Source organism: Schistocerca serialis, chromosome 1, assembly GCF_023864345.2.
Source record: "Schistocerca serialis cubense isolate TAMUIC-IGC-003099 chromosome 1, iqSchSeri2.2, whole genome shotgun sequence".
Classification (NCBI taxonomy): Eukaryota; Metazoa; Arthropoda; class Insecta; order Orthoptera; family Acrididae; genus Schistocerca; species Schistocerca serialis.
The window spans coordinates 359,635,985-359,663,170 of NC_064638.1; the positions used below are offsets into that span (position 1 = coordinate 359,635,985).

A 27,186-nucleotide genomic window follows, 5' to 3' on the forward strand; every position below is an offset into this window, starting at 1 on the left:
ATCACCGTCCTTACTGAGGTAGGTCAGAACAGCACGAGCAGCATCCGGTATTGCGTTATCTTGTTCAAATATGACGTTACGGCAGCTCGAAGATAAGGTACCGCCAGCAGCCTGAACACGTAAGAAGTAGCTGTAGTCCTAACAACCAATTACGCGCTCCATACCATTATGCCACAGGATCGGTGCGCATGATGATGTTAATAATGGTATCAATGGATAGTATCAACCCTTGCAGAGTTCCTGCTCTGTTCCACCGTCCGAGTATGGTCCACTTCAGATCGAAACCGTTCACCAATTATGGATAAAAGTGTTTTTATGCTATCAAGATTGTTCTATATAATACACTCCTGGAAATGGAAAAAAGAACACATTGACACCGGTGTGTCAGACCCACCATACTTGCTCCGGACACTGCGAGAGGGCTGTACAAGCAATGATCACACGCACGGCACAGCGGACACACCAGGAACCGCGGTGTTGGCCGTCGAATGGCGCTAGCTGCGCAGCATTTGTGCACCGCCGCCGTCAGTGTCAGCCAGTTTGCCGTGGCATACGGAGCTCCATCGCAGTCTTTAACACTGGTAGCATGCCGCGACAGCGTGGACGTGAACCGTATGTCCAGTTGACGGACTTTGAGCGAGGGCGTATAGTGGGCATGCGGGAGGCCGGGTGGACGTACCGCCGAATTGCTCAACACGTGGGGCGTGAGGTCTCCACAGTACATCGATGTTGTCGCCAGTGGTCGGCGGAAGGTGCACGTGCCCGTCGACCTGGGACCGGACCGCAGCGACGCACGGATGCACGCCAAGACCGTAGGATCCTACGCAGTGCCGTAGGGGACCGCACCGCCACTTCCCAGTAAATTAGGGACACTGTTGCTCCTGGGGTATCGGCGAGGACCATTCGCAACCCTCTCCATGAAGCTAGGCTACGGTCCCGCACACCGTTAGGTCGTCTTCCGCTCACGCCCCAACATCGTGCAGCCCGCCTCCAGTGGTGTCGCGACAGGCGTGAATGGAGGGACGAATGGAGACGTGTCGTCTTCAGCGATGAGAGTCGCTTCTGCCTTGGTGCCAATAATGGTCGTATGCGTGTTTGGCGCCGTGCAGGTGAGCGCCACAATCAGGACTGCATGCGACCGAGGCACACAGGGCCAACACCCGGCATCATGGTGTGGGGAGCGATCTCCTACACTGGCCGTACACCACTGGTGATCGTCGAGGGGACACTGAATAGTGCACGGTACATCCAAACCGTCATCGAACCCATCGTTCTACCATTCCTAGACTGGCAAGGGAACATGCTGTTCCAACAGGACAGTGCTCGTCCCCATGTATCCCGTGCCACCCAACGTGCTCTAGAAGGTGTAAGTCAACTACCCTGGCCAGCAAGATCTCCGGATCTGTCCCCCATTGAGCATGTTTGGGACTGGATGAAGCGTCGTCTCACGCGGTCTGCACGTCCAGCACGAACGCTGGTCCAACTGAGGCGCCAGGTGGAAATGGCATGGCAAGCCGTTCCACAGGACTACATCCAGCATCTCTACGATCGTCTCCATGGGAGAATAGCAGCCTGCATTGCTGCGAAAGGTGGATATACACTGTACTAGTGCCGACATTGTGCACGCTCTGTTGCCTGTGTCTATGTGCCTGTGGTTCTGTCATTGTGATCATGTGATGTATCTGACCCCAGGAATGTGTCAATAAAGTTTCCCCTTCCTGGGACAATGAATTCACGGTGTACTTATTTCAATTTCCAGGAGTGTATTTAATTTACGATGAATTCAATCGAGCAATGTTCGTTCTTCTCGGAGCATTCACACACAGATATTTCCGTCGTAATGCCGTACATAGAACCATTACCGTTCTGAAAAGGCGGCTTGGTGCCACTCCCGCGTCCTGTGCTACTGTCGGGTGCACCACTGTCAGCGCACCTCTGCCTACTGCCGCAACACTGGTTGCCTTCCTGACGGTCTGTGGTGCTGCAGACGCCGTCGCATTGTCTGTCGCACAAATTGGCTAACAAGCCATTTCCAGCAAAGAATCCACATTTAAATTCAATTTCTAAGTAATACCTGTCACTGCGTACTCATTCCGTAAGAGCATCCAAAATTTAACAGGACATAGAGGATGCTCACAGAACAATTTGAGGTAGGGAACTTGGGGTCGGAGAGACCAGCTTAAGGAGATATGGAAGTAAACTTGTCTACCTCTTTGTCTAGCATTATTGTTTTCCAGTTTATTTCCAACTGACACGCGTACAAGTTTACACGTACTGTTCTACTTGTTTACATGTACGTTCTTTATTTCCTGCAAGGAAACAAGGAGGACGAGCCATATCATCCACCTGCCCGTCTGAATGACCATTTGTACTTGAGGTTCGTGAAAAGAGTTCTACCTGAGTTGTTGGAGGACGTACCCATGGCTGTTCGTGAGACGAAATGAATACAACATGACGATGCACCGCCTCACTTCAGTATGGGTGTCCGCAACCGTCTCGATGGTGTATTTACTGATAGCTGGACTGGAAGGGGAGGTCCTGTTCCATGGCCTGTGAGGTCACCTGACCTGACCTGAATCCCCCTGATTACTTCCTACGGGAATATCTAAAGTCACTTGCGTCTGAGACCGCAGTGGATACGAAGATAGAATTATTTATCAGAATTGTAGCTGCCTGTGATGTGATTCGAAACACAATACGGATATTTATCAGGGTGCGTCAGAATCTTGTACGCCGGTGTCATGCTTGCATTGAGATGGATGGACGTCAGTTTCAGCACACTTTGTAAGATGCAGTACAAGTGGTACGTTCATTGTGACAGTGATGGTATTTACAGTTAATTGTAACTAATGTAAATAAAAAATACACAGAAATGTGATTTTATTCCTATTATCTCCTTCAGCTGGCTTTTCCGACCCTAGTTTCTGCACCTCAAATTGTTCAGTGGCCATCCTCTATGTCCTGTTAAATATTTGCACGCTCTTACAGAAACACCATGTATAGAGACTGTAGATGTTGTTCAAATGTCTGTGAAATCTTATGGGACTTAACTGCTAAGGTCATCAGTCCCTAAGCTTACACATTACATAACCTAAATTATCCTAAGGACGAACACACACGCCCATGCCCGAAGGAGGACTCGAACCTCCACCGGGACCAGCCGTACTGTCCGTGACTGCAGCGCCTAAGACCGCTCGGCTAATCCCGCGCGGCAGACTGTAGACGACGTTACTGCAATCTCACAGTGGGATACTGTCTCGAATCGACATACGAGTATGTAATTACAACCATACCATTTTCTATACCGCTCTCCCTACAGTATAAAATTCAAGTGTATCGCTTTCTTCTTCAATGTGACGCCATTTCAGATTACTCCTAGGCATCACACCGCTAGCAGTGACACTCCCATTGATATAAAATTTGTAATGAAAACTCCAAATAGAATCATTTTTATGTGCCAAACATCCGCGCATCTTATGTCTGCAACAATTTACATGACGTACTCATTAGAATGTCTCAAAAAGAAACCACAACTGACTGCAAACGGAGACTCTAAACGCTTTAATTTACCTGAACTTGCAGTTGAGGTGCAATAAATTGTTAGGGGGACGACTTTCACTCCTTTCTCCGGCATAAACAAAAAACTTCATGGATTTTCTAACAAACTCGCTCGACTATAATGGGCGGCTATATGAAAACGTGATAGATGGGAAAACTAGTACACTGTTTATTATTTCAAAAGTAATCTTCATAGCGGTTAGTAAATTTATCCCACTATGAGACGAAACGATCAATGACTTCATGGGAAAATATTAGGAGGTTGTGTAAAGGCCTCCTAGTGGAACGTAGGTAGCGTGGCCGAAACAACCTGGCAACAACACGCCCGCCCACATGTTGCCAAGGTTGTTTCGACTACGATGCGGAAGTGTCACTGGGGCGCCGTTACACGTCTTCAATACAGTCTCGGTCTCTGCCCAAGCGATTTCCATATTTTTGGAGCTCTGAAGAAAGCCAGTCGTGGCCTTCGATTTACTTCGGACGAAGAGGTGTATGCCTGGGTGCAGTCACGGTTCCGCAGGCAACTGTGAACATTTTCCATGAGGGCACTCACCGTCTTGTCTAACAGTGGGATAAATGTGTTAACAGTTACATCGATTACTTTTGAAATAATAAACAGTTTGCTTACTTTTCTTCCATCTATCTCTGGAAGCCACTTCGAATTAAGACACAAAGAAATTATAGAAACTGGCTACGACCGGGCATTGATTTAAATCAGGAAGAACGTTCAAAATTTGTGCCGGACCGGAATTCGATCACAGGTCTTCTGCTTACTAGACAGATGCTACGGCGGTCCATGCAGCTCCCATTACGACTGTGTCCGTATGGCTCAGTGGTCGCCGACGTGGTAGCTCAGCATGTTCGGTCAGAGAGATAACTGCCCTCTGTAGTATACAGGGTGAGTCACCTAACGTTACCGCTGGATATATTTCGTAAAACACATCAAATACTGACGAACCGATTCCACAGACCGAACGTGAGGAGAAGGGCTAGTGTAATTGTTTAATACAAACCATACAAAAATGCACGGAAGTATGTTTTTTAACACAAACCTACGTTTTTTAAATGGAACCACGTTAGTTTTGTTAGCACATCTGAACATATAAACAAATACGTAATCAGTGCCGTTTGTTGCATTGTAAAATGTTAATTACATACGGAGATATTGTAACCTAAAGTTGACGCTTGAAACATTGTCCTCACTACATTGCAGGGGCCCAAACAGCTGCAACATACATCGCGTTTCTACAGAATGATCTGCCAACGTTGCTCGAAAATGTCCCACTGGAAACGCGTCGACGTATGTGGTATCAGCATGATGGCGCACCTGCACATTCCGCAATTAACACTAGGCTGACCCTTGACAGGATGTTCGACGGGCGTTTCATAGGACGTGGAGGACGCATAAATTGGCCAGCCCGTTCTCCTAATCTTACACCTCTGGACTTCTTTCTATGGGGTATGTTAAAGGAGAATGTGTACCGTGATGTGCCTACAACCCCAGAGGATATGAAACAACGTATTGTGGCAGCCTGCGGCGACATTACACCAGATGTACTGCGGCGTGTACGACATTCATTACGCCAGAGATTGCAATTGTGTGCAGCAAATGATGGCCACCACATTTAACATCTATTGGCCTGACATGTCGTGACACACTGTATTCCACTCCATAATTGAAAACGGAAACCACGTGTGTACGTGTACCTCACCCATCATGGTAATGTACATGTGCGTCAGTGAAAAAGACCAATAAAAAGGTGTTAGCATGTGGACGTAGTGTGCTCTTCCAGTCTCTTCTGTACCTAAGGACCATCACCGTTCCCTTTGGATCCCTACGTAATTCGGTGCTCTGCGATACACACGATCGAACAGCGGAGGAGTGGTACTCAAGCGTCAACTTTAGGTTACAATATCTCCGGATGTAATTAACATTTTACAATGCAACAAACGGCACTTATTACGTATTTGTTTATATGTTCAGCTGTGCTAACAAAACTAACGGGGTTCCATTTAAAAAAAACGTAGGTTTGTGTAAAAAACATACTTCCGTGCATTTTTTTATGGTTTGTAGTAACCAATTACACTAGCCCCTCTCCTCACGTTCGGTCTGTGGAATCGATTCGTCAGTATTTGATGTGGCTTACGAAATATATCCAACGGTAATGTTAGGTGACTCACCCTATATACACTCCTGGAAATGGAAAAAAGAACACATTGACACCGGTGTGTCAGACCCACCATACTTGCTCAGGACACTGCGAGAGGGCTGTACAAGCAATGATCACACGCACGGCACAGCGGACACACCAGGAACCGCGGTGTTGGCCGTCGAATGGCGCTAGCTGCGCAGCATTTGTGCACCGCCGCCGTCAGTGTCAGCCAGTTTGCCGTGGCATACGGAGCTCCATCGCAGTCTTTAACACTGGTAGCATGCCGCGACAGCGTGGACGTGAACCGTATGTGCAGTTGACGGACTTTGAGCGAGGGCGTATAGTGGGCTTGCGGGAGGCCGGGTGGACGTACCGCCGAATTGCTCAACACGTGGGGCGTGAGGTCTCCACAGTACATCGATGTTGTCGCCAGTGGTCGGCGGAAGGTGCACGTGCCCGTCGACCTGGGACCGGACCGCAGCGACGCACGGATGCACGCCAAGACCGTAGGATCCTACGCAGTGCCGTAGGGGACCGCACCGCCACTTCCCAGCAAATTAGGGACACTGTTGCTCCTGGGGTATCGGCGAGGACCATTCGCAACCGTCTCCATGAAGCTGGGCTACGGTCCCGCACACCGTTAGGCCGTCTTCCGCTCACGCCCCAACATCGTGCAGCCCGCCTCCAGTGGTGTCGCGACAGGCGTGAATGGAGGGACGAATGGAGACGTGTCGTCTTCAGCGATGAGAGTCGCTTCTGCTTTGGTGCCAATGATGGTCGTATGCGTGTTTGGCGCCGTGCAGGTGAGCGCCACAATCAGGACTGCATACGACCGAGGCACACAGGGCCAACACCCGGCATCATGGTGTGGGGAGCGATCTCCTACACTGGCCGTACACCACTGGTGATCGTCGAGGGGACACTGAATAGTGCACGGTACATCCAAACCGTCGTCGAACCCATCGTTCTACCATTCCTAGACCGGCAAGGGAACTTGCTGTTCCAACAGGACAATGCACGTCCGCATGTATCCCGTGCCACCCAACGTGCTCTAGAAGGTGTACGTCAACTACCCTGGCCAGCAAGATCTCCGGATCTGTCCCCCATTGAGCATGTTTGGGACTGGATGAAGCGTCGTCTCACGCGGTCTGCACGTCCAGCACGAACGCTGGTCCAACTGAGGCGCCAGGTGGAAATGGCATGGCAAGCCGTTGCACAGGACTACATCCAGCATCTCTACGATCGTCTCCATGGGAGAATAGCAGCCTGCATTGCTGCGAAAGGTGGATATACACTGTACTAGTGCCGACATTGTGCACGCTCTGTTGCCTGTGTCTATGTGCCTGTGGTTCTGTCAGTGTGATCATGTGATGTATCTGACCCCAGGAATGTGTCAATAAAGTTTCCCCTTCCTGGGACAATGAATTCACGGTGTTCTTATTTCAATTTCCAGGAGTGTATATATAAAAAAATAAAAAAAAATTAAAAAAAAACTGAGTGAATGGATCAACGATGAACTTGAGCATGTATCAACATGCAAACGCAACGCAACGCAACGAGTAATAACAAAGAAAATGAGATCATACAAAAAAGAAGTGGTCAGAGCATCATCCTAGTAATCAGGAGACCTGGTTTCGAATACTGGTCCAGCAAAAATTTTCAACTTTCCCACCTGATTTAAATCAATGCCCACTCGCAGTCATTGTCTGTAATTCCTTTTTGCCTTAAAATTCAAATGGATTACAAGCAGAGGCAAAACAGAATCAGGCAACCTGAGATAAATAAACTCAGAGGTGTTTATACGTTACCGACAACAGACAGAGGCTATCTGTCCTATGGAGACACGCACGTGGTCTTGCTATAGGCAAAGTAAATGCTGCAACTGATTCCAGTGTCCAAGCTGAAGATGAACCGGTACTACACATTACCTACAACCACAACTGAACCGCAAATGGAACAGAGATGTATTGGTTATTTCGTGTGGATAGACGACGGCAGCCACCGAAACTTCTGCCGTAAGCATGTTACTTGCAATCCCGTCAAAGAAACCATCAGCTCTCTCCGCTCATGATCGACTGGACACAATATCACAGTCCAAGTGGTGAAGCTTGTTATTGACCCACTACTGCCCAATATAGCAGATATCTTCAACTATTCCTTCACCACAAGTGTTCTCCACGAGACCTGGATCATGGACTAACTAGTCATTACGTAAAAAGGACGGTGCCACCTCATCCTGTGATTACTGACCTACTTGCATTCTTCCGGCACCATCAAGGCCTTAGGATATACAGGTTGTTCCAAAGATTTTGACTCAGATGTCTAGGTGTTATACATCATGACATGAGGAACAACTTTAGTTAGAGATGAAATGTTCACTGGCGCTTACGTCGACGATAGGCGTCGTTTTGTATTCGCGGCCCTGCGAAGACGAGATTTCACGGAACTAGCAGAGTCTACTATCCTGGTGTGTCGGATACCACCTACACCACTAAATAGATACAGTGATTTTCAACAAAAAAACCTTGAGAATGAGTGTCTCTAAGTGGAGAAAGATATTTTGGGAGCGAATCAGGAACATTAGTTGGCTCAGCCTACTCCCTTTCACGCAGGGCACATGCCTATGATGCAGCCAAGACCCGCAGCATGTGCACGTCGCTTACTCTCTGACGGCTTTCAGGGACAGAAAGGTAAAAGGTAAAGCTTCGCGTTCTGGCATTCCGTGGGCCAATCTGGCCCGACCGACCGCCGTGTCATCCTCTACCAGTGGCTTCATTGGGTACGGTACGAAAGGGCACGAGGCCAGCACATCGCTCTTCCGGGCGTTGTCCGGTTTCTCGACCTCGCAACCGCTACCGGTCAGTTAGCTCCTCAACTGGCCTTACACAGCTGAGTGCGCTCCATATCAGTCCTCAAGCAAAGATTAATCCTTGGTTTTACTGGGAATCGAAACCGTGTTTTTTCGCATGACAGAGAGCCGCGCTTACCATGCAGCTACGAAGGCTAGCAGGGGCATTCCCAACAATAAAAGACGCCGAGTGTCCAGGAAGTATCAACGAATATCTTGTTTTTAACAGAAGTTGTTCCTCATGACGTACTCTGTCATTCGTGGATGTTAGATGCAAATACTTTCACCGCCTATAGTCCACTACCAGCTAATCACCTACTTATCTACAAAGAGCCAGAGAACGAGCAAACAGCCTACTAGACATACAAATCAGGTTTCCGTAAACATCGCGGCGCAATATCTCCCTTGGTAGAGGTAACAAATGACCTGAAGCTTGCCATGGGTAGACAAGAAGTAAGCGTCATGTGCTTCTCCGAGATGAGCAGTCTTTGACACTGTCGACTTCCACATTTTCTTGCCAAACTGATGAGCCTAAATGCTTCGCCAGGTGTAGTGCAATGGTTTCGTTCGTGCCTGTCGGCTCGCAACGAATGCGTCACGTCCAGCATCAAAGTCGTAATGTAGACAGGTAGTATCAGTCGTCCCCAGGGTTCGATATTAAATCCTGTAATATTTTCATTGTGTGTTAATGATGTCACATTAGTTTTGTCCTAATGCAAGTATCACATTTACGCTGATGACCTCCAGTTCCATCTAGCAGCATAACCAGTAAACACGAAGACATCTGTCGAGAATTTCAATACTGACCCGTGTGCACTACCAAAACTTGTACAGACTAGAGAGTTTTAGCTCAACCCATCCACAACCACAGCTGTCCTGATTGGTCATTCTAGGCTTATTAACCAGAAATATCGGTAATCCTTACCATGTTTAATACTAAATACTTCAGCAAAGAGCCTAGGAGTAATAATACATGAAAATCTAAATTTCTCTGAGTACATAGCTGCAATGCGCAAGAAGTCATCAGCATCTCTCTAGTTCATACTAAAATATAATGAGCCCGCATCTCGTGGTCGTGCGGTAGCGTTCTCGCTTCCCACGCCCGGGTTCCCGGGTTCGATTCCCGGCGGGGTCAGGGATTTTCTCTGCCTCGTGATGGCTGGGTGCTGTGTGCTGTCCTTAGGTTAGTTAGGTTTAAGTAGTTCTAAGTTCTAGGGGACTGATGACCATAGATGTTAAGTCCCATAGTGCTCAGAGCCATTTGAAAATACAATGAGCTCTTCCCATTCGACCTGCAAAGAAACTTGCACCAACGTCAATATTTCCAGTTGTTAGTTATAGCGATGTTATCCTGAGTTCAGGAAAACTAACTGTGCATGGAACTCATTACGAACCCCTGTGTTATATTTGTGATTTTCGACTCTTTGATCATGTGTGTTTCACCATTTCGTGTGCAGCTGTCCTCGCTACGTGCAGACGGGCGCAGATATTTGCATACACTCTGTCTCCTCTATTGTCTTATCAACGTACACTGTCCTTCATATCTCTCCTCGACCTTAACCCTTGTGTGTGAACAATATGGCAGAAACACGCGTTTCCGTCAGAGCAAAATCCTTGGTGCCTGAGTTCATCACTCAGCCGCTTTCTCGAAGTCCTTTTCAGTAGCAGAGACCCGACTCTTAAATAATATTCCTCGCAACATCTGAGAACTGAATAACATCTCCAGCTTCAAAAGTCAGTTAGTCACGTCTCTACCGAAGCACTCTATGACAGAGGGTTCCTTTGTACCTCTACGTCTGAAGTATCCCTTCTCTGTTTATGATTATCTAACAGCCTCTCGCACTAAAAGAAACCTTTTAAATCTCTAATTGTTTCACTGTTATTGCTATTGGTATAATTTTTCCCAGACATGTTCTCTCTCGAGAACGGTTGGAAGGAAACTTTCTTGGGATAACAGTGTCATTTCCCTCGAGTAGGTATCAAGAATAGAATTGCATGCAGGGTGCTACGAACTGCAGGTTTTTTTTTTCTTGTTGTTGTTCTCGTTGTCAAAGGCAGACCTACAAGGTATTATGTGGATATTCACAAAGTTCATGTTGAGACTTTTCTAACACCAACAGTGTTTCTTCGACATTCAAATGATCATTATTAGCGGCTGTGCAGTATTCGTAGCCACGTAATGTATCTTTAATTTCAGGTGAAACATGTCAACATCTACATCTTCAACACACCTAATGGTGAGAAGCGAAGGGTACTTCTGGTAGTACTAACTTAACTCCCCCTTCCCTGTTTCATACGCGAGTTGCGCGTGGCTAGAATGAGTGTCGGTACGCCTCTGTATTAGCTCAATTTCTCGAATTTTCTCGCCGTGATCATTTCGCGAGATGTTTGTGGCAGGGAAGTGTTGTCTTGAAATTTCAATAGTAAACATCTGCAATACATAACGTTTCTATTGTAACGTCTGCCAATGGAGTTTGTTGATCTTTTCTGTCATGCTCTCGCGCCGACTACGAGATCCCGTGACGAAAAGCGCTGCTCTTCGTTTTACGTTCTCTGTCTCTTCTACCAGTCCTACCTGGTAAGGATCCCATATTGATGAACAGTACTCGGTCAAATAAGCGCCTTATAAGCCACTTCTTTCGTGAATGCGATACACTTCTTTAAGGTTCTTCTTCTGAACCTCAGTCAGGCACTCGCTTTTCCTACTACACTGTCAGAAAAATATCGCAACACCAAGAAGGAGTTGTGCGAAATAAGCGAAAGTTGGTAGGTGTCTATTCAAATCTCTCACCAGTCGCATAAAATTGGCGTTAGTAGAGCCGTTGTGAGGATGCAAATAAGGTTTGCTTTAAGTACATACTGTAACGGTCGTGGGCGTTAAATACCTTTGAGATTCGACATGCTGAGTTGATGTTAGTGAAATTGTTCAAATGGCTCTGAGCACTATGGGACTTAACATCTGAGGTCATCAGTCCCCTATAACTTAGAACTACTAAAACCTAACTAACCTAAGGACATCACACACATCTATGCCCGAGGCAGGATTCGAACCTGCGAACATAGCAGTCGCGCGGTTCCGGACTGAAGCGCCTAGAACCGCTCGGCCACAGCGGCTGGCGATGTTAGTCAAGAGTGCCTCTAAAATGACAAAGACGCAGTTGTCAACACCTCACTGAGTTTGAACGGGGTCATGTAACAGGACTACGAGAAACTGGATGTTCCTTCTGAGATATTGCAGAAAGACTTGGCAGGATTCTACCCACTGTACGTGACTGCTGGCAGCAGTGGTCACGAGGATATACGGTGGCAAGAAAACCGGTCTCCGGACGCCCATGTGGCGACCTAATGGACAGACTATCGTGTTCGACGTATCGCTCTGGCGCATCGCGCTGCATCTGCAACAGCAATTTGAGCAGCAGTTCGCACCACAGTGACACAACGAGCTTTAAAAATCGGCTACTTCCATGTCAGCTCGGGAGCCGACTGACCCGAAAACACGGTCATTTGCGACTTTAGTGGTGTCAACCAAGAGGGCAGGGCGGAGGTCGTTGTGTTTTGTGATGGACGCTCATTCTACCTCGGTGCCAGTGATAGCCATGTGATGGTTACAAAGAGGCCACTTGAGGACCTGTAACAAATCTGGCTTCGTGCTAGGCACCTGGAGTTGTGGTCGGGGGTGCAATTTCGTATGATAGCAGGAGCACTCTCTTGGTTATCCTACGCAACCTGAGTGCAAATCTGCACGCCAATCTGGTGACTCGATCTGTTGTGTTGCGATTGAGAAGTGTTTTCCAACAGGATAACGCTCGCCCACGTAGCTCTGTTGTAGCGCAACATGGCTCAACATGTTGCCTTGGCCTGCTCAATCACCAGTCTGTCATCAATCGAGCACACATGGGATATCATCCGACGACAACTCCAGCATCATCCTCGTGTAGACCGACCAATAGGCAAGGAGCCCGACCAGCTAACCGCACGGTCTAACGCGTCGCTCCCCGAGCGGGAAGGCGTGCCGGCCAGTCTGTGGATGGTTTTTAGGGCGGTTTTCCATCTTCCTCGGCGAATGCGGGATAGTTCCCCTTCTTCCGCCTTAGTTACGCTATTTCGGCGATTGTTGCGCAAACACTGTCTAGACGTACGTGTACACCATCATTACCACGCAAACATTGGGGTTACACTCGTCTGGTATCAGACGTTCCCGGCGGCGGGAGGGGATGGGGAAGGGAGGGAGAGAGGGGTTCACTGGGGGCAGAACCGCACAATAACCCTGGGTTCAGTGTGGGGCGGCGGTGAGGTGGGCGAACTGCTATAGCCTGTTGTGGGGTTGTGAACCACTGAGGGCTACGGCGGGACGAAGCCTCTCCATCGTTTCTAGGTCCCAGGTTCACAGTACACAATAGGCAAGGAACTCCACCCTCCAAACTGACATTCGGCACCTGTACAATACTTTGCATGCTTACATTCAACATTCTGGCCTCTGCACCGGTTTTTAATGTGTCGGCATTTCACATTTGCAATGGCTTATCTGGTACTTATATTAACCTGTGACCTTGCAGTGTTAATCAATTAAATTTGTTACGTAGAGAAAGGCAGTCCCGAAATTTAATCACTCTACGTTTCTACTTTTTGGTGTTTCGATGTTTTATTCGTTCAGCATATTTGTGTTATGTGGTCATTCCACTTAAGGTTGCGATGCATATCTTACGGTAGATACTTTTCAGCAGTTAGTGATCAATAGTGTAGTTGTGTAGCAGTGGATTTCTTTTCCTATGTACAAGCAATATCTTACATTTAATTACATTCCGAGTCAACATTCAGAGCCTGTACTATTTATTAATCCTCTGTAGGTCATTCTGCAAACCGAGACTGTCTTCCGTCGTTTCTACTTTCCTATAGACAACTGCATCATCTCCGAACAGTCTCAAAGCGCATCCGACGCTTTCTACTGTGTCATTTGTATACATCGCAAAAAAAAAAGTTCAAATGGCTCTGAGCACTATGGGACTTAACTGCAGTGGTCATCAGTCATCTAGAACTTAGAACAACTTAAACCTAACTAACCTAAGGACATCACACACATCCATGCCCGAGACAGGATTCGAACCTGCGACCGTAGCGGTTGCGCGGTTCCAGACTGTAGTACATCGTAAACAGTAACGGTTCCATTACAGTTCCTTCAGGCACTCTGAAAGTTGCTTTTACATCTGTCGATTTTGCTCCGTTAAGGGGATTGAGTTCTATCTGCAAGGAAGTTTTGAATCCAGTCGCAGTTCTGGGCCGATAGTCGACAAGCTCTTGTTTTTCCACTAGACACCAGGGCAGGACGGCGTCAGACGCCTTCCTGAAGTCCAGGAACACGGCATCAACCTGAGCGCCGTTGTCTGCGGCGCTAGTCATTTCACGGAGGAACAGAGCAAGCTGAGTTTCGCAAGGTCTCTGTTTGCAGAATACATGTTGATTTTTATAGAGATCTTCGTTCTCCAAAAGCTTTGTAATTCTTCCGTATAAAACATGTTCCTTAATTCTACAACAGGCTGACGTCAGCAATATAGGTCTATAATAATGTGCATCTATTACGGCGTTCTTGGAAACGGGAATGACCTGCACCTTTTTCCAGTCGTTGGGTACTCTTCTTTGATTCAGTGATTTACGATAAACTGCTGCTAGAAGTGGAGCAAGTTAGTTCGCATAATGTTATGGTTATCTCAACTGGCCCGAGCCTTTCCACTACTGAGCGTCTGTAGTCGCTTTTCTGTTCCACGGTCCGTTATCTCAGCATCAGCCATTTCGCTGTTCGTACGATGATTGAAAGGAGGGGCCGCGTTACGACCTTCCACGGAAAAACGGTTTCGAAAGACCGAATTCATTGCTTCGGCCTTCTCTCTTATCTTCAGTTTCGGTGCTACTGTGGACACTGAGTGAGTGAATAGAGGATCTCGAACTGAGGATTTTACATAAGATCAAAGCTTCTTAGGGTTTTTACTGAGACCGTTGATAACATTTTGCTTTCAAAGTCATGAAGCGCTTTTCTCATTGACCTCCTTATGCTCTTTTTCACATCGTTCAGCTTTTATTTGTTAGCTAGTTTTTGATTTTTCTTGAATCTGTGAAGAAGCTCTCTTTGTTCAGACAGAAGTTTTCTAACGCGTTTATTACAATACAGTGGGTCTTTCCCATCTCTTAACACCTTGCTCGGAACATACTTTTCTAAGGCATACTGAACGATAATTTTCAATTTTATCAATTAGTGCTCCACGTCTTCGTCCTTAAAATTGAATATTTAATTTTCACTACTCAGCTTATCTTCTATATGTTGCATAAAGATAATTTTATTTATCTATATTATTTTTGGAAATGATCCATTAGTGGCCGGCCGTTGTGGCCGAGCGGTTCTAGGCTCTTTGGTCTGGAACCGCGCGACCGCTACGGTCGCTTGTTCGAATCCAGCATCGGGCATGGATGTGTGTGATGTCCTTAGGTTAGTTAGGTTTAATTAGTTCTAAGTTCTAGTCGACTGATGACCTTAGAAGTTAAGCCCCATAGTGCTCAGGACCATTTGAACCATTTGATCCATTAGTACATAAACCTTTGTACCACTGTAGGTGTTCTACTGCCTATATTACATATTAGAAATTGGACGCGACATAACTACATTTCTGTCCGCAACTAGTCGTTAAACGATGTTGTGCTTATGTTTATTTTACGATGTTGATTTTTTGAAAAGAGCTTTTGAAATGTTCAGTCCTTACCAAACCTATACTTATATATACATTAGCGACCCGACCAGGTAACACATAAATATGTGCCGGCCGCGGTGGTCTAGCGGTTCTAGGCGCGCAGTCCGGAACCGCGCGACTGCTACGGTCGCAGGTTCGAATCCTGCCTCGGGCATGGATGTGTGTGATGTCCTTAGGTTAGTTAGGTTTAAGTAGTTCTAAGATCTAGGGGACTGATGACCACAGATGTTAAGTCCCATAGTGCTCAGAGCCATAAATATGTACTGCTGGGCGACTTGGGTATCGCTAATAAATTACACACACAAACCTTATTCGTGAGTCACTCTGTCTAATAGTGAAAACTGTATTAAAACTCCTTCATATACAGACAGTGTAACGTGAAGGGCAATTCTGACTTACGTGTAAAGATTAGGTTACATGTCTCACTTCTCCATCAGTAGCAAGTGCAGGTGCGAACAATATTGGCACTAAGACCAAGTCCTTCTCAATTACGACGCATAATGACTTGTTTGTGATTTGTGAAAGCTTTAATTTCCATTTTTGTTTACAATATTAACCACCACACATTACAGTGAATATTTGGAAATAATCTAAGTAGCGTAGAACAGGAAATCTAAATACCAACGACCGGTGACTTCCAGTCAGTCCGTAATAAATAATAAGATTGACCGCAAACCATCACGAAAAGTGCCACTATCAAATTTGACGTTACCCAATGTATATCCACTCAGGAGTAATTTCTCGACCCAGCATTTAATACGAGCAAACCAACTGCGACTTCATCTGTTGTTGTTCGCACTGTAGGTAGCTGGGCTTGCGGGGTTCTGTTTAAAATGAATAGCTCGATAATGTCGTCTGCTTTCGTACCCAATATATAACTCGCTGCAGATAATAATCTGTACCTGTGATCCAGCAGTGAGATGGTGTATACATGAGCTAGAATAACGAATTAACAAAATAAACAGAAATATCAAATAAAACACAAATGAAGAATTAAAAAATGGGTACTGTTTTATCGTCAGTAATTGATTTACAGCCGGCCGGGGTGGCCGAGCGGTTCTAGGCGCTACAGTCTGGAACAGCGTGACCGCTACGGTCGCAGGTTCGAATCCTGCCTCGGGCATGGATATGTGTGGTGTCCTTAGGTTAGTTAGGTTTAAGTAGTTCTAAGTTCTAGGGCACTGATGACCTCAGAAGTTAAGTCCCATAGCACTCAGAGCCATTTTTTGACGTACACGTCATCAGAGAATTTTGTTGAATAGCATTCATTCAAGAAAGTATATCACAAATATAAAGAAAGTAATGATACGATAGGAAATAAAAAAAACAGACATAAAATAACCTTATTAAGTGCAGTAAAGTTGCGTTGAGGGCGTTATGAGAATCCCCAAACATTCATGAAAGACACGCAAACAACTAAGTCCGTTTCGTGATCCCAGTACACCAAATATTCGCCAGCTCAAAATAATTAAAAGCTAAGTATGACAGTTTGCACAGTAGCACACGGGAGATAACTATTAGAAACTCATACTCTTTCTATTCTCAGTTCCGTAATGCAAGCGGATAAGTTAAGAGTTCTGCACTAGAGCACATCCAGAACTCACAAAATTAGCGTAACTTCAAAAGTTAATGTTTTCTAGCGGCTGTTCACCACACAGAATCAATCACATTCACGACCTAATATCTCACTATACCACGGGAAGGTCTGCATTCTTCAAGAACTCGCGTAGAAATCCAGAATCGCTCCTTGCAGCACACCGCTGAAAAAGTATGTCTCCACTTGACTCCTGCAGCTTTCCGCCACTGCCTAATTCTCATTGGCTGAAGACCATCCCCACCAAAAACACATCGTTTCATGTTGTACAGATATGATTTCACTCAACTTGACCAATTTCTATGTTAAAGTAATTTATTATAATAATAACAAAATAAAAGTTATAAACAGTCGGTTACACTCAGACTATTCACAATAAATACATATAAAGGTTTACTCATAAATAAACGAGCCAGGATTCATGTGCAAGTGCGATCATGTTAACTGACAGCAAATTGTCGTTAAAAATTGTTTAAACAATTATTTATGTCTGTCTGATAGAAGTATATTTTGATGCTTTTTCAATGGCAGTGTCACCTAACACATGGAATTGACCACTTTTAAGTTGCCATGGTTTTTAATCCCAGTTATAACCAACATTTAAATGAAATAGGAAAGTATTTATTAAAACATTAACCAAGGATGACATGGTGTGAGGTATCCATGCTGCATCAGTTGCTGTGTTGAGGAGCATACGATGTTCTGATAATAGTTTGCATAATGAAAAGAATGTAAAAAGTCATACATTGATAAATAACATACACTCCTGGAAATTGAAATAAGAACACCGTGAATTCATTGTCCCAGGAAGGGGAAACTTTATTGACACATTCCTGGGGTCAGATACATCACATGATCACACTGACAGAGCCACAGGCACATAGACACAGGCAACAGAGCATGCACAATGTCGGCACTAGTACAGTGTATATCCACCTTTCGCAGCAATCCAGGCTGCTATTCTCCCATGGAGACGATCGTAGAGATGCTGGATGTAGTCCTGTGGAACGGCTTGCCATGCCATTTCCACCTGGCGCCTCAGTTGGACCAGCGTTCGTGCTGGACGTGCAGACCGCGTGAGACGACGCTTCATCCAGTCCCAAACATGCTCAATGGGGGACAGATCCGGAGATCTTGCTGGCCAGGGTAGTTGACTTACACCTTCTAGAGCACGTTGGGTGGCACGGGATACATGCGGACGTGCATTGTCCTGTTGGAACAGCAAGTTCCCTTGCCGGTCTAGGAATGGTAGAACGATGGATTCGATGACGGTTTGGATGTACCGTGCACTATTCAGTGTCCCCTCGACGATCACCAGTGGTGTACGGCCAGTGTAGGAGAGCGCTCCCCACACCATGATGCCGGGTGTTGGCCCTGTGTGCCTCGGTCGTATGCAGTCCTGATTGTGGCGCTCACCTGCACGGCGCCAAACACGCATACGACCATCATTGGCACCAAGGCAGAAGCGACTCTCATTGCTGAAGACGACACGTCTCCATTCGTCCCTCCATTCACGCCTGTCGCGACACCACTGGAAGCGGGCTGCACGATGTTGGGGCGTGAGCGGAAGACGGCCTAACGGTGTGCGGGACCGTAGCCCAGCTTCATGGAGACGGTTGCGAATGGTCCTCGCCGATACCCCAGGAGCAACAGTGTCCCTAATTTGCTGGGAAGTGGCGGTGCGGTCCCCTACGGCACTGCGTAGGATCCTACGGTCTTGGCGTGCATCCGTGCGTCGCTGCGGTCCGGTCCCAGGTCGACGGGCACGTGCACCTTCCGCCGACCACTGGCGACAACATCGATGTACTGTGGAGACCTCATGCCCCACGTGTTGAGCAATTCGGCGGTACGTCCACCCGGCCTCCCGCATGCCCACTATATGCCCTCGCTCAAAGTCCGTCAACTGCACATATGGTTCACGTCCACGCTGTCGCGGCATGCTACCAGTGTTAAAGACTGAGATGGAGCTCCGTATGCCACGGCAAACTGGCTGACACTGACGGCTGCGGTGCACAAATGCTGCGCAGCTAGCGCCATTCGACGGCCAACACCGCGGTTCCTGGTGTGTCCGCTGTGCCGTGCGTGTGATCATTGCTTGTACAGCCCTCTCGCAGTGTCCGGAGCAAGTATGGTGGGTCTGACACACCGGTGTCAATGTGTTCTTTTTTCCATTTCCAGGAGTGTATATTCACAAATATAGATTTTAGGGATGATAGTTATAGTGCAGTGCTATCATCTGAGATATAATTCGGTGAAACTGCCTGAAGTGTCTAAAAGTTGTGAATTCTAAGGTTCATTGCGACAATAGTCGTTGTAAATTACACCGAAGCGCCAAAGAAACTGGTATAGCAATGCGTATTCAAATACAGAGATGTGTAAACAGGTAGAATACGGTGCTGCCCTCGGATACGCCTATATGACACAAAACGTGTTTGGCGCAGTTGTTAGGTCTGTTACTGCTGCTACATGGGCCGGTTATGAAGATTTAAGGGAGTATGAAGTGGTGTTATATTCGGCGCACGAGCGATGGGACACAGCATCTCCGAGGTAGCTATGTAGTGGGTATTTTCCCGTACAACCATTTCACGAATGAATCGTGAATATCAGGAATCCGGTAAAACATCAGTTCTCCGACATAAAATGGTTTAAATGGCTCTGAGTTCTGAGATCTGAGATCAGCAGTCCCCTAGGACTTAGAACTACTTAAACCTAACTAACCTAAGGACATCGCATACATCCACGCCCGAGCCATGATTCGAACCTGCGACCGTAACGGTCGCGCGGTTCCAGACTGAAGCGCCTAGAACCACTCGGCCACAACGGCCAGCTCTCCGACATCGCTGTGGCCGGAAAAAGATCGTGCAAGAACGGTACCAACGTCGACTGAAGAGAATCGTTCAGCGTGACACAAATGCAATCCTTCCGCAAACTTGCGGTAACATCTGAAACACCATCGAGATGGGCTTTCGGGGACGAAAGCCCAATCGTGTACCCTTAATGACTGCACGGCACAAAGCTTTACGCCTCGCCTGAGCCCACCAACACCGACATTGGACCGTTGATGACTGGAAATACGTTGCCTGGTCGGACGAGTTTCAAACTGCATCGAGCGGAGGGACGTATACTTGTATGAGGACAATCTCATGAATCCATGGACCCTGCATGTCAGCAGGAGACTGTTCAAGATGGTGGTGGCTCATTAACGGTGTCGGGTGTGTGCATACCCCTGGTATGTATAGGTACGGCTGTGACAGGTCACACGAACGTAAGCATCCTGTCTGATCACCTGCATTAATTCATATCCATTGTGCATTCCTACGGACTTGGGCAATTCCAGAGGGACAAAGCGACACCCGACACGCCCAGAATTGCTACAGAGTGACTCCAGGAACAATCTTCTGAGTTTAAATACTTCCCCTGGCCACCAAACTCTCCAGACATGAACATTATTGAGTATATCTGGGATGCGGTATCAACGCGCTATTTAGAGGAGATCTCGACCCCCCTAGTAGCCTTATGGACAGCCCTGCAGGATTCATGGTGTCAATTCTCTCCAGCACTACTTCAGACATTAGTCGGGTCCATTCCACGTCGTGTTGCGGTGCTTCTGCTGGCTCGCGGGGGCCTTACACGATGTTAGGCAGGTGTACCAGTTTCTTTGGCTCTTCAGTGTACGACCTCCTTTAATTTTTAAGGTTTTGAAAAATGTGATTGTGACTTTTCTGAGATTGCTGGTGTATTAGATGCGTTTTATTGTGTAACTGTGTTTTATTATAGAATATCTAAGAGCTGTAAGCAGCCATCAGACTGTGTGGCGCTCCTCCATTTTTGGTGTGTTGTCTGTCCTTCAGCTAAGCGAGCAGCTGCCGTCGAGATTCTCTCTGCTTTGGACTTTTTCATTTCCCGCCACGTTCAGTGCCTTCGTGAGACGTGGTACTTACTGGAATTAAGGAAAACCTGGAAGGGAGGACCCACAAATATAACTTTCTTTCCATAAATCTTCTTTATTTAACAATATATAATCTGTGTTTTACAGGTAATCGAAGCATTTAACTATAAAATTATCTTTAACAAAATGAACAAATATGCAGATTTCTTTTGACCTTCGGCCTGAAGTTAACTAAGCTTTTAATCTTTGCAAAAGAAATTTGAAGAGCTGTATTGAAAAACAGCAAACATTATGACAATGATTACAGGACGGCCGGACCTGCAGCCCGCCAGTTATCGGGTCAAACAGTGGAGTTTACTACCGCCCTCCACACAGTCTGCTTATTAAATGCCCTTCTGCAACACATGGAAACTATATAAGAACCACTGTTGACAAGAGTGATTCAATTACTCAAAAGAAATGACTTAATTTTGAAGTTGAAAGCTGTATGTCGAAAGGTTCGGGGTTAAGATGTGCAATTGTGCTTAAAGGTTAAACAGATTAATAAGTTGAAGTATGACAATACCTGAAAGCAGCCAACCTTTTAATTTCAATCGGCAACCGAGGTGCGACTGGATCCCAACCCGTCCCTTCCGACAAATGAGTAAATCCCTGTTGACAGTTGGCTATTAATATTTTGAAGATTAGACAAATTGTCAGTTATTAAGAATGCTCTGAAGGAACGTCTTAAAACATCACTTGTGAACAGTTATTACAAGAGAACTCATTCGATGGAACCACAAGAAAATAAATGGTTCAAATGGCTCTGAGCACTATGGGATTTAACATCTAGGGTCACAGGTCCCCTAGAACTTAGAACTACTTAAACCTAACTAAAGACATCACACACATCCATGCCCGAGGCAGGATTCGAAGCTGCGACCATAGCGGTCGCGCAGTTCCAGACTGAAGCGCCTAGAACCGCTCGGCCACACCGGCCTGCGGAACCACAAGATCCAGGTAAAATACACCAATAGTGACTCGGTCTTTCAAACACAGAAACGAACAGCTTAGTAGAACAGGTTGTTCAGATTATTACTAATAACTGATAAATGCAATTAAAATCAAAGAATTGAACCGGTAAACAGCTAAATCTAACCAAAAGGTCCATCTTTTGTTTAACGGCAACCTGTGCCTAAGCACAATTGTTCCGGCTGTATTTACGACCAAGAGCTGATTAATTAGAACATTAATGATCGGATACAAACCAGAAAGAAAAGGCAATATAATAGCGGGACAAATTTTCAAACAACAACTAATGTCTTAGTACACTACTACTGCCCGTATTTACGACCAAAGAGCCGACCCAGTAAAACTCTGAGGGTCGGGTACAAAGCAGAAAATGATGAGGAGGGCAGGTAAACAATGAAACAAATCACCACGAGGATTGCAGACTATTACTCCCCTTTATCAGAAAGCAGTTCCTTGAATCCACGGTGCGTCGCAGCGGTTACTGAGTGGTGCCGATGAAAGCCAGGTAGAAGAGGGCAGCCAGGCCACGAGCGGTCGTCCGACACGAATGTTGCCAACCAACCGACGGGACGTCGGCCTGCTGCTTTTAGTCGACGCTGACCCCGGTGAAGTACTCCGGTATCTTCGCTCTGCGCAGGGCAGCTCGTGGCTTCGGCCGCTCGGACCTCGTGACCACTTCTTGTCACGACGCTACCGCCAATTCCCAAACTTCATGCCTCCTTCTCGGGCCAGCGAATCCCGTATATATATATATATCGGCAGCAAAGACCTTCTATCGACACAACCCACAGATACCAACTCTTCCTCATAGATATTGCCAATGGGGTCGCAAGAGGGATAGTCGATACTAGACCAGAGCCAGTGGCGCCAGACAGAACAGTCTACAAACTCAATGGCGACACGGCTCACTTCGTACCCGGGTTTGGCCGTGTGGCCGTCTTGCTGGACCGGTCGCGGCGCACCCTGGGTCTTGGGGCGGCCGGCTAGCTTTCAGCTGCACAAACAAATTCACCTCACCTTGCATCAATTCTGCGTGGCCGAAAAACTCGCCTACGTACACCAAACGCTACACCATATGTCTTAAGTCATACTTCTTATAAATAAAATGGGACTCTGTTAGAGAATTTAGACTATTTCCTCTATAACTCAATTGTATAAATAGTAAGTCTGAGTAACACGATTTTGTAATCTGGAACAAACTAGATGAGAAACCAGAAATCGAAATTAAATTTACAAGAAATAGACAAATGCGAACTGGATGGATGGAAAAAAGTAAGTAAACTGTTTATTATTTCAAACTTAAACGCCATAACTGTCAAATTTATTCCACTGTGAGACAAGACGGTCAGTGCCTTCTTGGAAAAAAGGTGCCTGTAGAACCATTTTTGTGCCCAGTGTGCATCGCTTCGTCCGAAGAAAATCCACGGCCGGGAATGTCCTTCTTCAGGGCTCCAAATATTAGAAATGGCATGGGGAAATGTCGGTATTGTATGGAAGAAGCGTAAGGACCTTCCAGCGAAATTTCTACAGTGTAGTCGAAACAAATTGCCCGCCCACGTGTGGTCAAGGTTGTTTCGACTACTGTGCGGAGCCCTTACTCTTCTTCCATACAATTCCAATCTCTCCCTACGCGATTTCCATATTTTTGGAGCCCTCAAGAAAGAGATTCCTGGCCGTGGATTTGTTTCAGACGAGGAGGTGCACGCCTGGACACAAATATGGTTCCGTAGGCAACTGCAAACATTTTTCCATGAAGGCGTTGAGCAGCTTCTCTCACGCTGAGATAAATTTGTTAACGGCTGTGACTTTTGAAGTAATAAACAATTTCCTTACTCTCTCTCTCTCTCTCTGTCTCCCCATTTTACTGTGCATGATAGGAATTTTGATGACCAGAATATCCAGTGAAACCATAAGATAAAACAAGAGCTCGCAGATTTAATACTTGGACACGACTTCATAATCCCATCCGATCAATTCTATATTATGTGAGAAATGGACATAAAACGAGCTCACTTTCTTGGAAGAAAATATAAGAAATTGATATCCATATAAACCGTAGAATTCACGGTTTTGACACCAGTTTATTCTTTCCGATCAGGTAACCTGTTTGGCCTCAGATCTATGATAGGAAGATAAAAATAAAGGTATTTCAGAATTTGTGAATCGTGTAGATGAACCTGTTCCATATTGAAGCAAAGACAAATAAGTTCATTAAATTGCAAGGCACCGACACATACTTACATTTCTTTTCATATATTCTTCCCATTTGTTCTTTAAGAAATATTTTTACATTACTATGACTACTTTTAAAATACCAGTTCATTATATGTGCAATTAATTCACACTCTTTTCGTACAAAAGTTGCACTATATTTTCTTATATCATTTTACGGAAATGATTGTTACATGTGGTAGCAAGTGTGAGAACACGACATTTGACTACGTTTCTGACCATTAGTTAGTTACTTTCAGTAAATATTTAGCCCGTTGTGGTCTAGCGTGTGGAGTACTAGACTCCGGGTTTCGAGCAGGATTCTTACTCGTTCCAGTCCCTCCAGTTCCACTTATCCCACTACCACAACGATGGACTGTCTACCCCCACCCATCTAGTGTCACGACGAACAGAAGACTGCACTCTACCTGCTGTCAGACCAGAAGCCCGTTCATGTGTAGAGCGCCACAGACTTCACTCAGTAGATATTTGCTTTTTAAATGTACAAGTATGGCTGAATGTCGGTCGAATCGTCGGCATTTTAGTATTTCATAATGATCGGCCTAGTACCCAAAAGGTTTTACGGTATTCGTATTGACCTAGCCGTGGAACTCTACCACCTTATATTTAGTGCACACTACATTCGCGATCTGCCATTTCCTCTGCAGAATTTAATTAGAGCATCATTGTCTTAAGCTTGGCTGGCTCTGAGCACTATGGGACTCAACTGCTGTGGTCATAAGTCCCCTAGAACTTAGAACTACTTAAACCTAACTAACCTAAGGACATCACACACATCCATGCCCGAGGCAGGATTCGAACCTGCGACAGTAGCGGTCGTGCGGTTCCAGACTGTAGCGCCTTTAACCGCTCGGCCACTTCGACCGGCCTCTTAAGCTTGTTTTTGGCGTGTTTCTTTACGTTGTGTTCAAGTTACCTTGCTAGCAGCCACGTATTGTCACCTCTCTGATGATAAACTAAGAAATTACACTGAAAAGCCAAAGAAGCTGGTACTCCTACCTAATATCATGTAGATCCCCCGAGAGCGCGCGGAAGTACCGCAACACAACGTGTCATGGGCTCGAATAATGTTCTGAAGTAGTGCTGGAGGGAACTGACACCATGAATGCTGCAGGGCTGTCCATAAATCCGTAAGACTGCGAGAGGGTGGTGAACTCTTCTGAACAACACGTTGCAAAGCATCCCAGATATGCTCAATAATGTTCATGTCTGGGGAGTTTGGTGGCCAGCCGAAGTGTTTAAACTCAGAAGAGTGTTCTTGGAAGCACTCTGAAGCATTTCTGGACGTGTGGGGTGTCGCACTGTTCTGCTGGAATTGGCCAAGTGTGTCGGAATGCACAGTGGACATGAATAGGTGCAGGTTATCCGACAGGATGCTTACGTACGTGTCACCTGTCATAGTCGTATTTAGACTTCCCAGGGCCCCATATCACTCCAATAGCACACGCCTCCCCCGTCTTGAACAGTTCCCTGCTGATATGTGTCCGACCAGGCAACATGTTTCCAGTCATCAACAGTCCAATGTCGGTGTTGACGGGGCCCATGCGAGGCGTAAAGCTTTCTGTCGTGGAGCCATCAAGGGTACACGAGTTGGCCTTCGCCTCCGAAATCCTATATCGATGTGTTTCGTTGAATGTTTCGCACGCTGACACTTGTTGATGGCCCAGCGTTGAATTTTGCTGCAAGTTGCGTTGTATTTCTGTCATGTTAAACGACTCTCTTCAGTCGTCGTTGGTACCGGATCTTTTTCCGGCCGCTGCGATCTCAAAGATTTGATGTTTTACCGGTTTCCTAATAACTCATGAAATGGTCGTACGGAAAATTCCTCACTTCATCGCTACTTCGGAGATGCTGTGTCCCATCGCTCGTGGGTCTATTATAACACCACGTTCAAACTCACTTAAATCTTGATAACCTGTCATTGTACCAGCAGTAGCCGATCTAACAACTGCGCCAGGCAGTTTTTGACTTCAGCTTCGTATTCCGCCTGTTTACATATCTCTGTTGGTTCAAATGGCTCTGACCACAATGGGACTTAACATCTGAGGTCATCAGTCCACTAGAAGTTAGAACTACTTATACCTAACTAACCTAAGGACATCACACACATCCATACCCGAGACAGGATTTGAACCTGCGGCCGTAGCAGTCGCGCGGTTCCGGACTGAAGCGCCTAGAACCGCTCGGCCACCGCGGCCGGCCATATCTCTGCCTTTGAATACGCATGTCTATAACAGTTTCTTTGGCACTTCAACCTAAAAATCTTCCAACAATGCAGGTTTAGAGCTTGAGTTCTATTTACATGAATTGTAGAAAATTATATTCACCTAGAAGATGTGTGAAGAGATTACTGCTTATTTTTCTTTTACTTCATTACAATACTTCTGATTTCGTGGTCTCTATGATGACAACGTTCTGAAGTACCGGCTACCTAACTCCGGTTTCCCACAGTATTAAAACAATCACTGTTGCATTTACCGCATAAAATATGTCTGTATACTTCAATAATATGTCATTCAATACTACATTATGGCCGTTATGCCTTAAGTATGTGGACCATTCTTTGTGCAGGAGACGGTGGAAATACCAGCTGACGCAGAGCAAGCAGCAGCGGAAGACGCAGAGGAGACAGAGTCGGCGACGGATGTAGAAGACGACATGCAGCTGGTGGTATACAGCTTCATCAACGCACCGGACAGGCCTTGTCCCGACGGCCAGTACCGCGACGCGCAAGGCATCTGCAGGGAAGCCTGGTAGTCAGGCTACCCGCCCAGCAGCAGTGTCATATGGGCTGCAGGCGTACAAGGCGGCCTAAAATTGACTGACAAGGAACAATAGGCCTGGAAACTGTTCCCCTTCTCTTGATGACCACTGTAAATTTTGTTGTCTTCCTAGCTCTGATACATGACATGTTCCTTAACGGAACTTAATAAATTTCGTTTGTGCACAATACACATAAAATTATTGTTAGTGATTTTACACCAGGTAAAGACAAAGCTTCCAAGTGTCCGAACAGATCTAAAAACACAATTTTTTTCTCTTCGCTCCATTTATTTTCCAGAAGGTTTCTGTACTGATAAGAGTAGGTAAGGCTGATTGTTCATTTTCCAGAAAGACTCAGCGAAGAAGGAATACTCTCTTTAGCACCACGCACATGAGCGGAA

At 46.2% G+C, this 27,186-nt stretch overlaps 1 protein-coding gene across 1 annotated transcript in view; it reads left to right on the forward strand.

Annotated features, from left to right (window-relative positions):
- Positions 1 to 26,972, forward strand: part of LOC126470275 (uncharacterized) — a 68,386-nt gene extending 41,414 nt beyond the window's left edge. Inside the window, exon 2 of the mRNA XM_050098022.1 lies at positions 26,594 to 26,972. Coding sequence (XP_049953979.1) covers positions 26,594 to 26,779 — 186 coding nt within the window. The 3' untranslated portion in view covers positions 26,780 to 26,972. The remainder of the gene's footprint in view (positions 1 to 26,593) is intronic.
- The last annotated feature ends 214 nt before the right edge of the window (positions 26,973 to 27,186 follow it).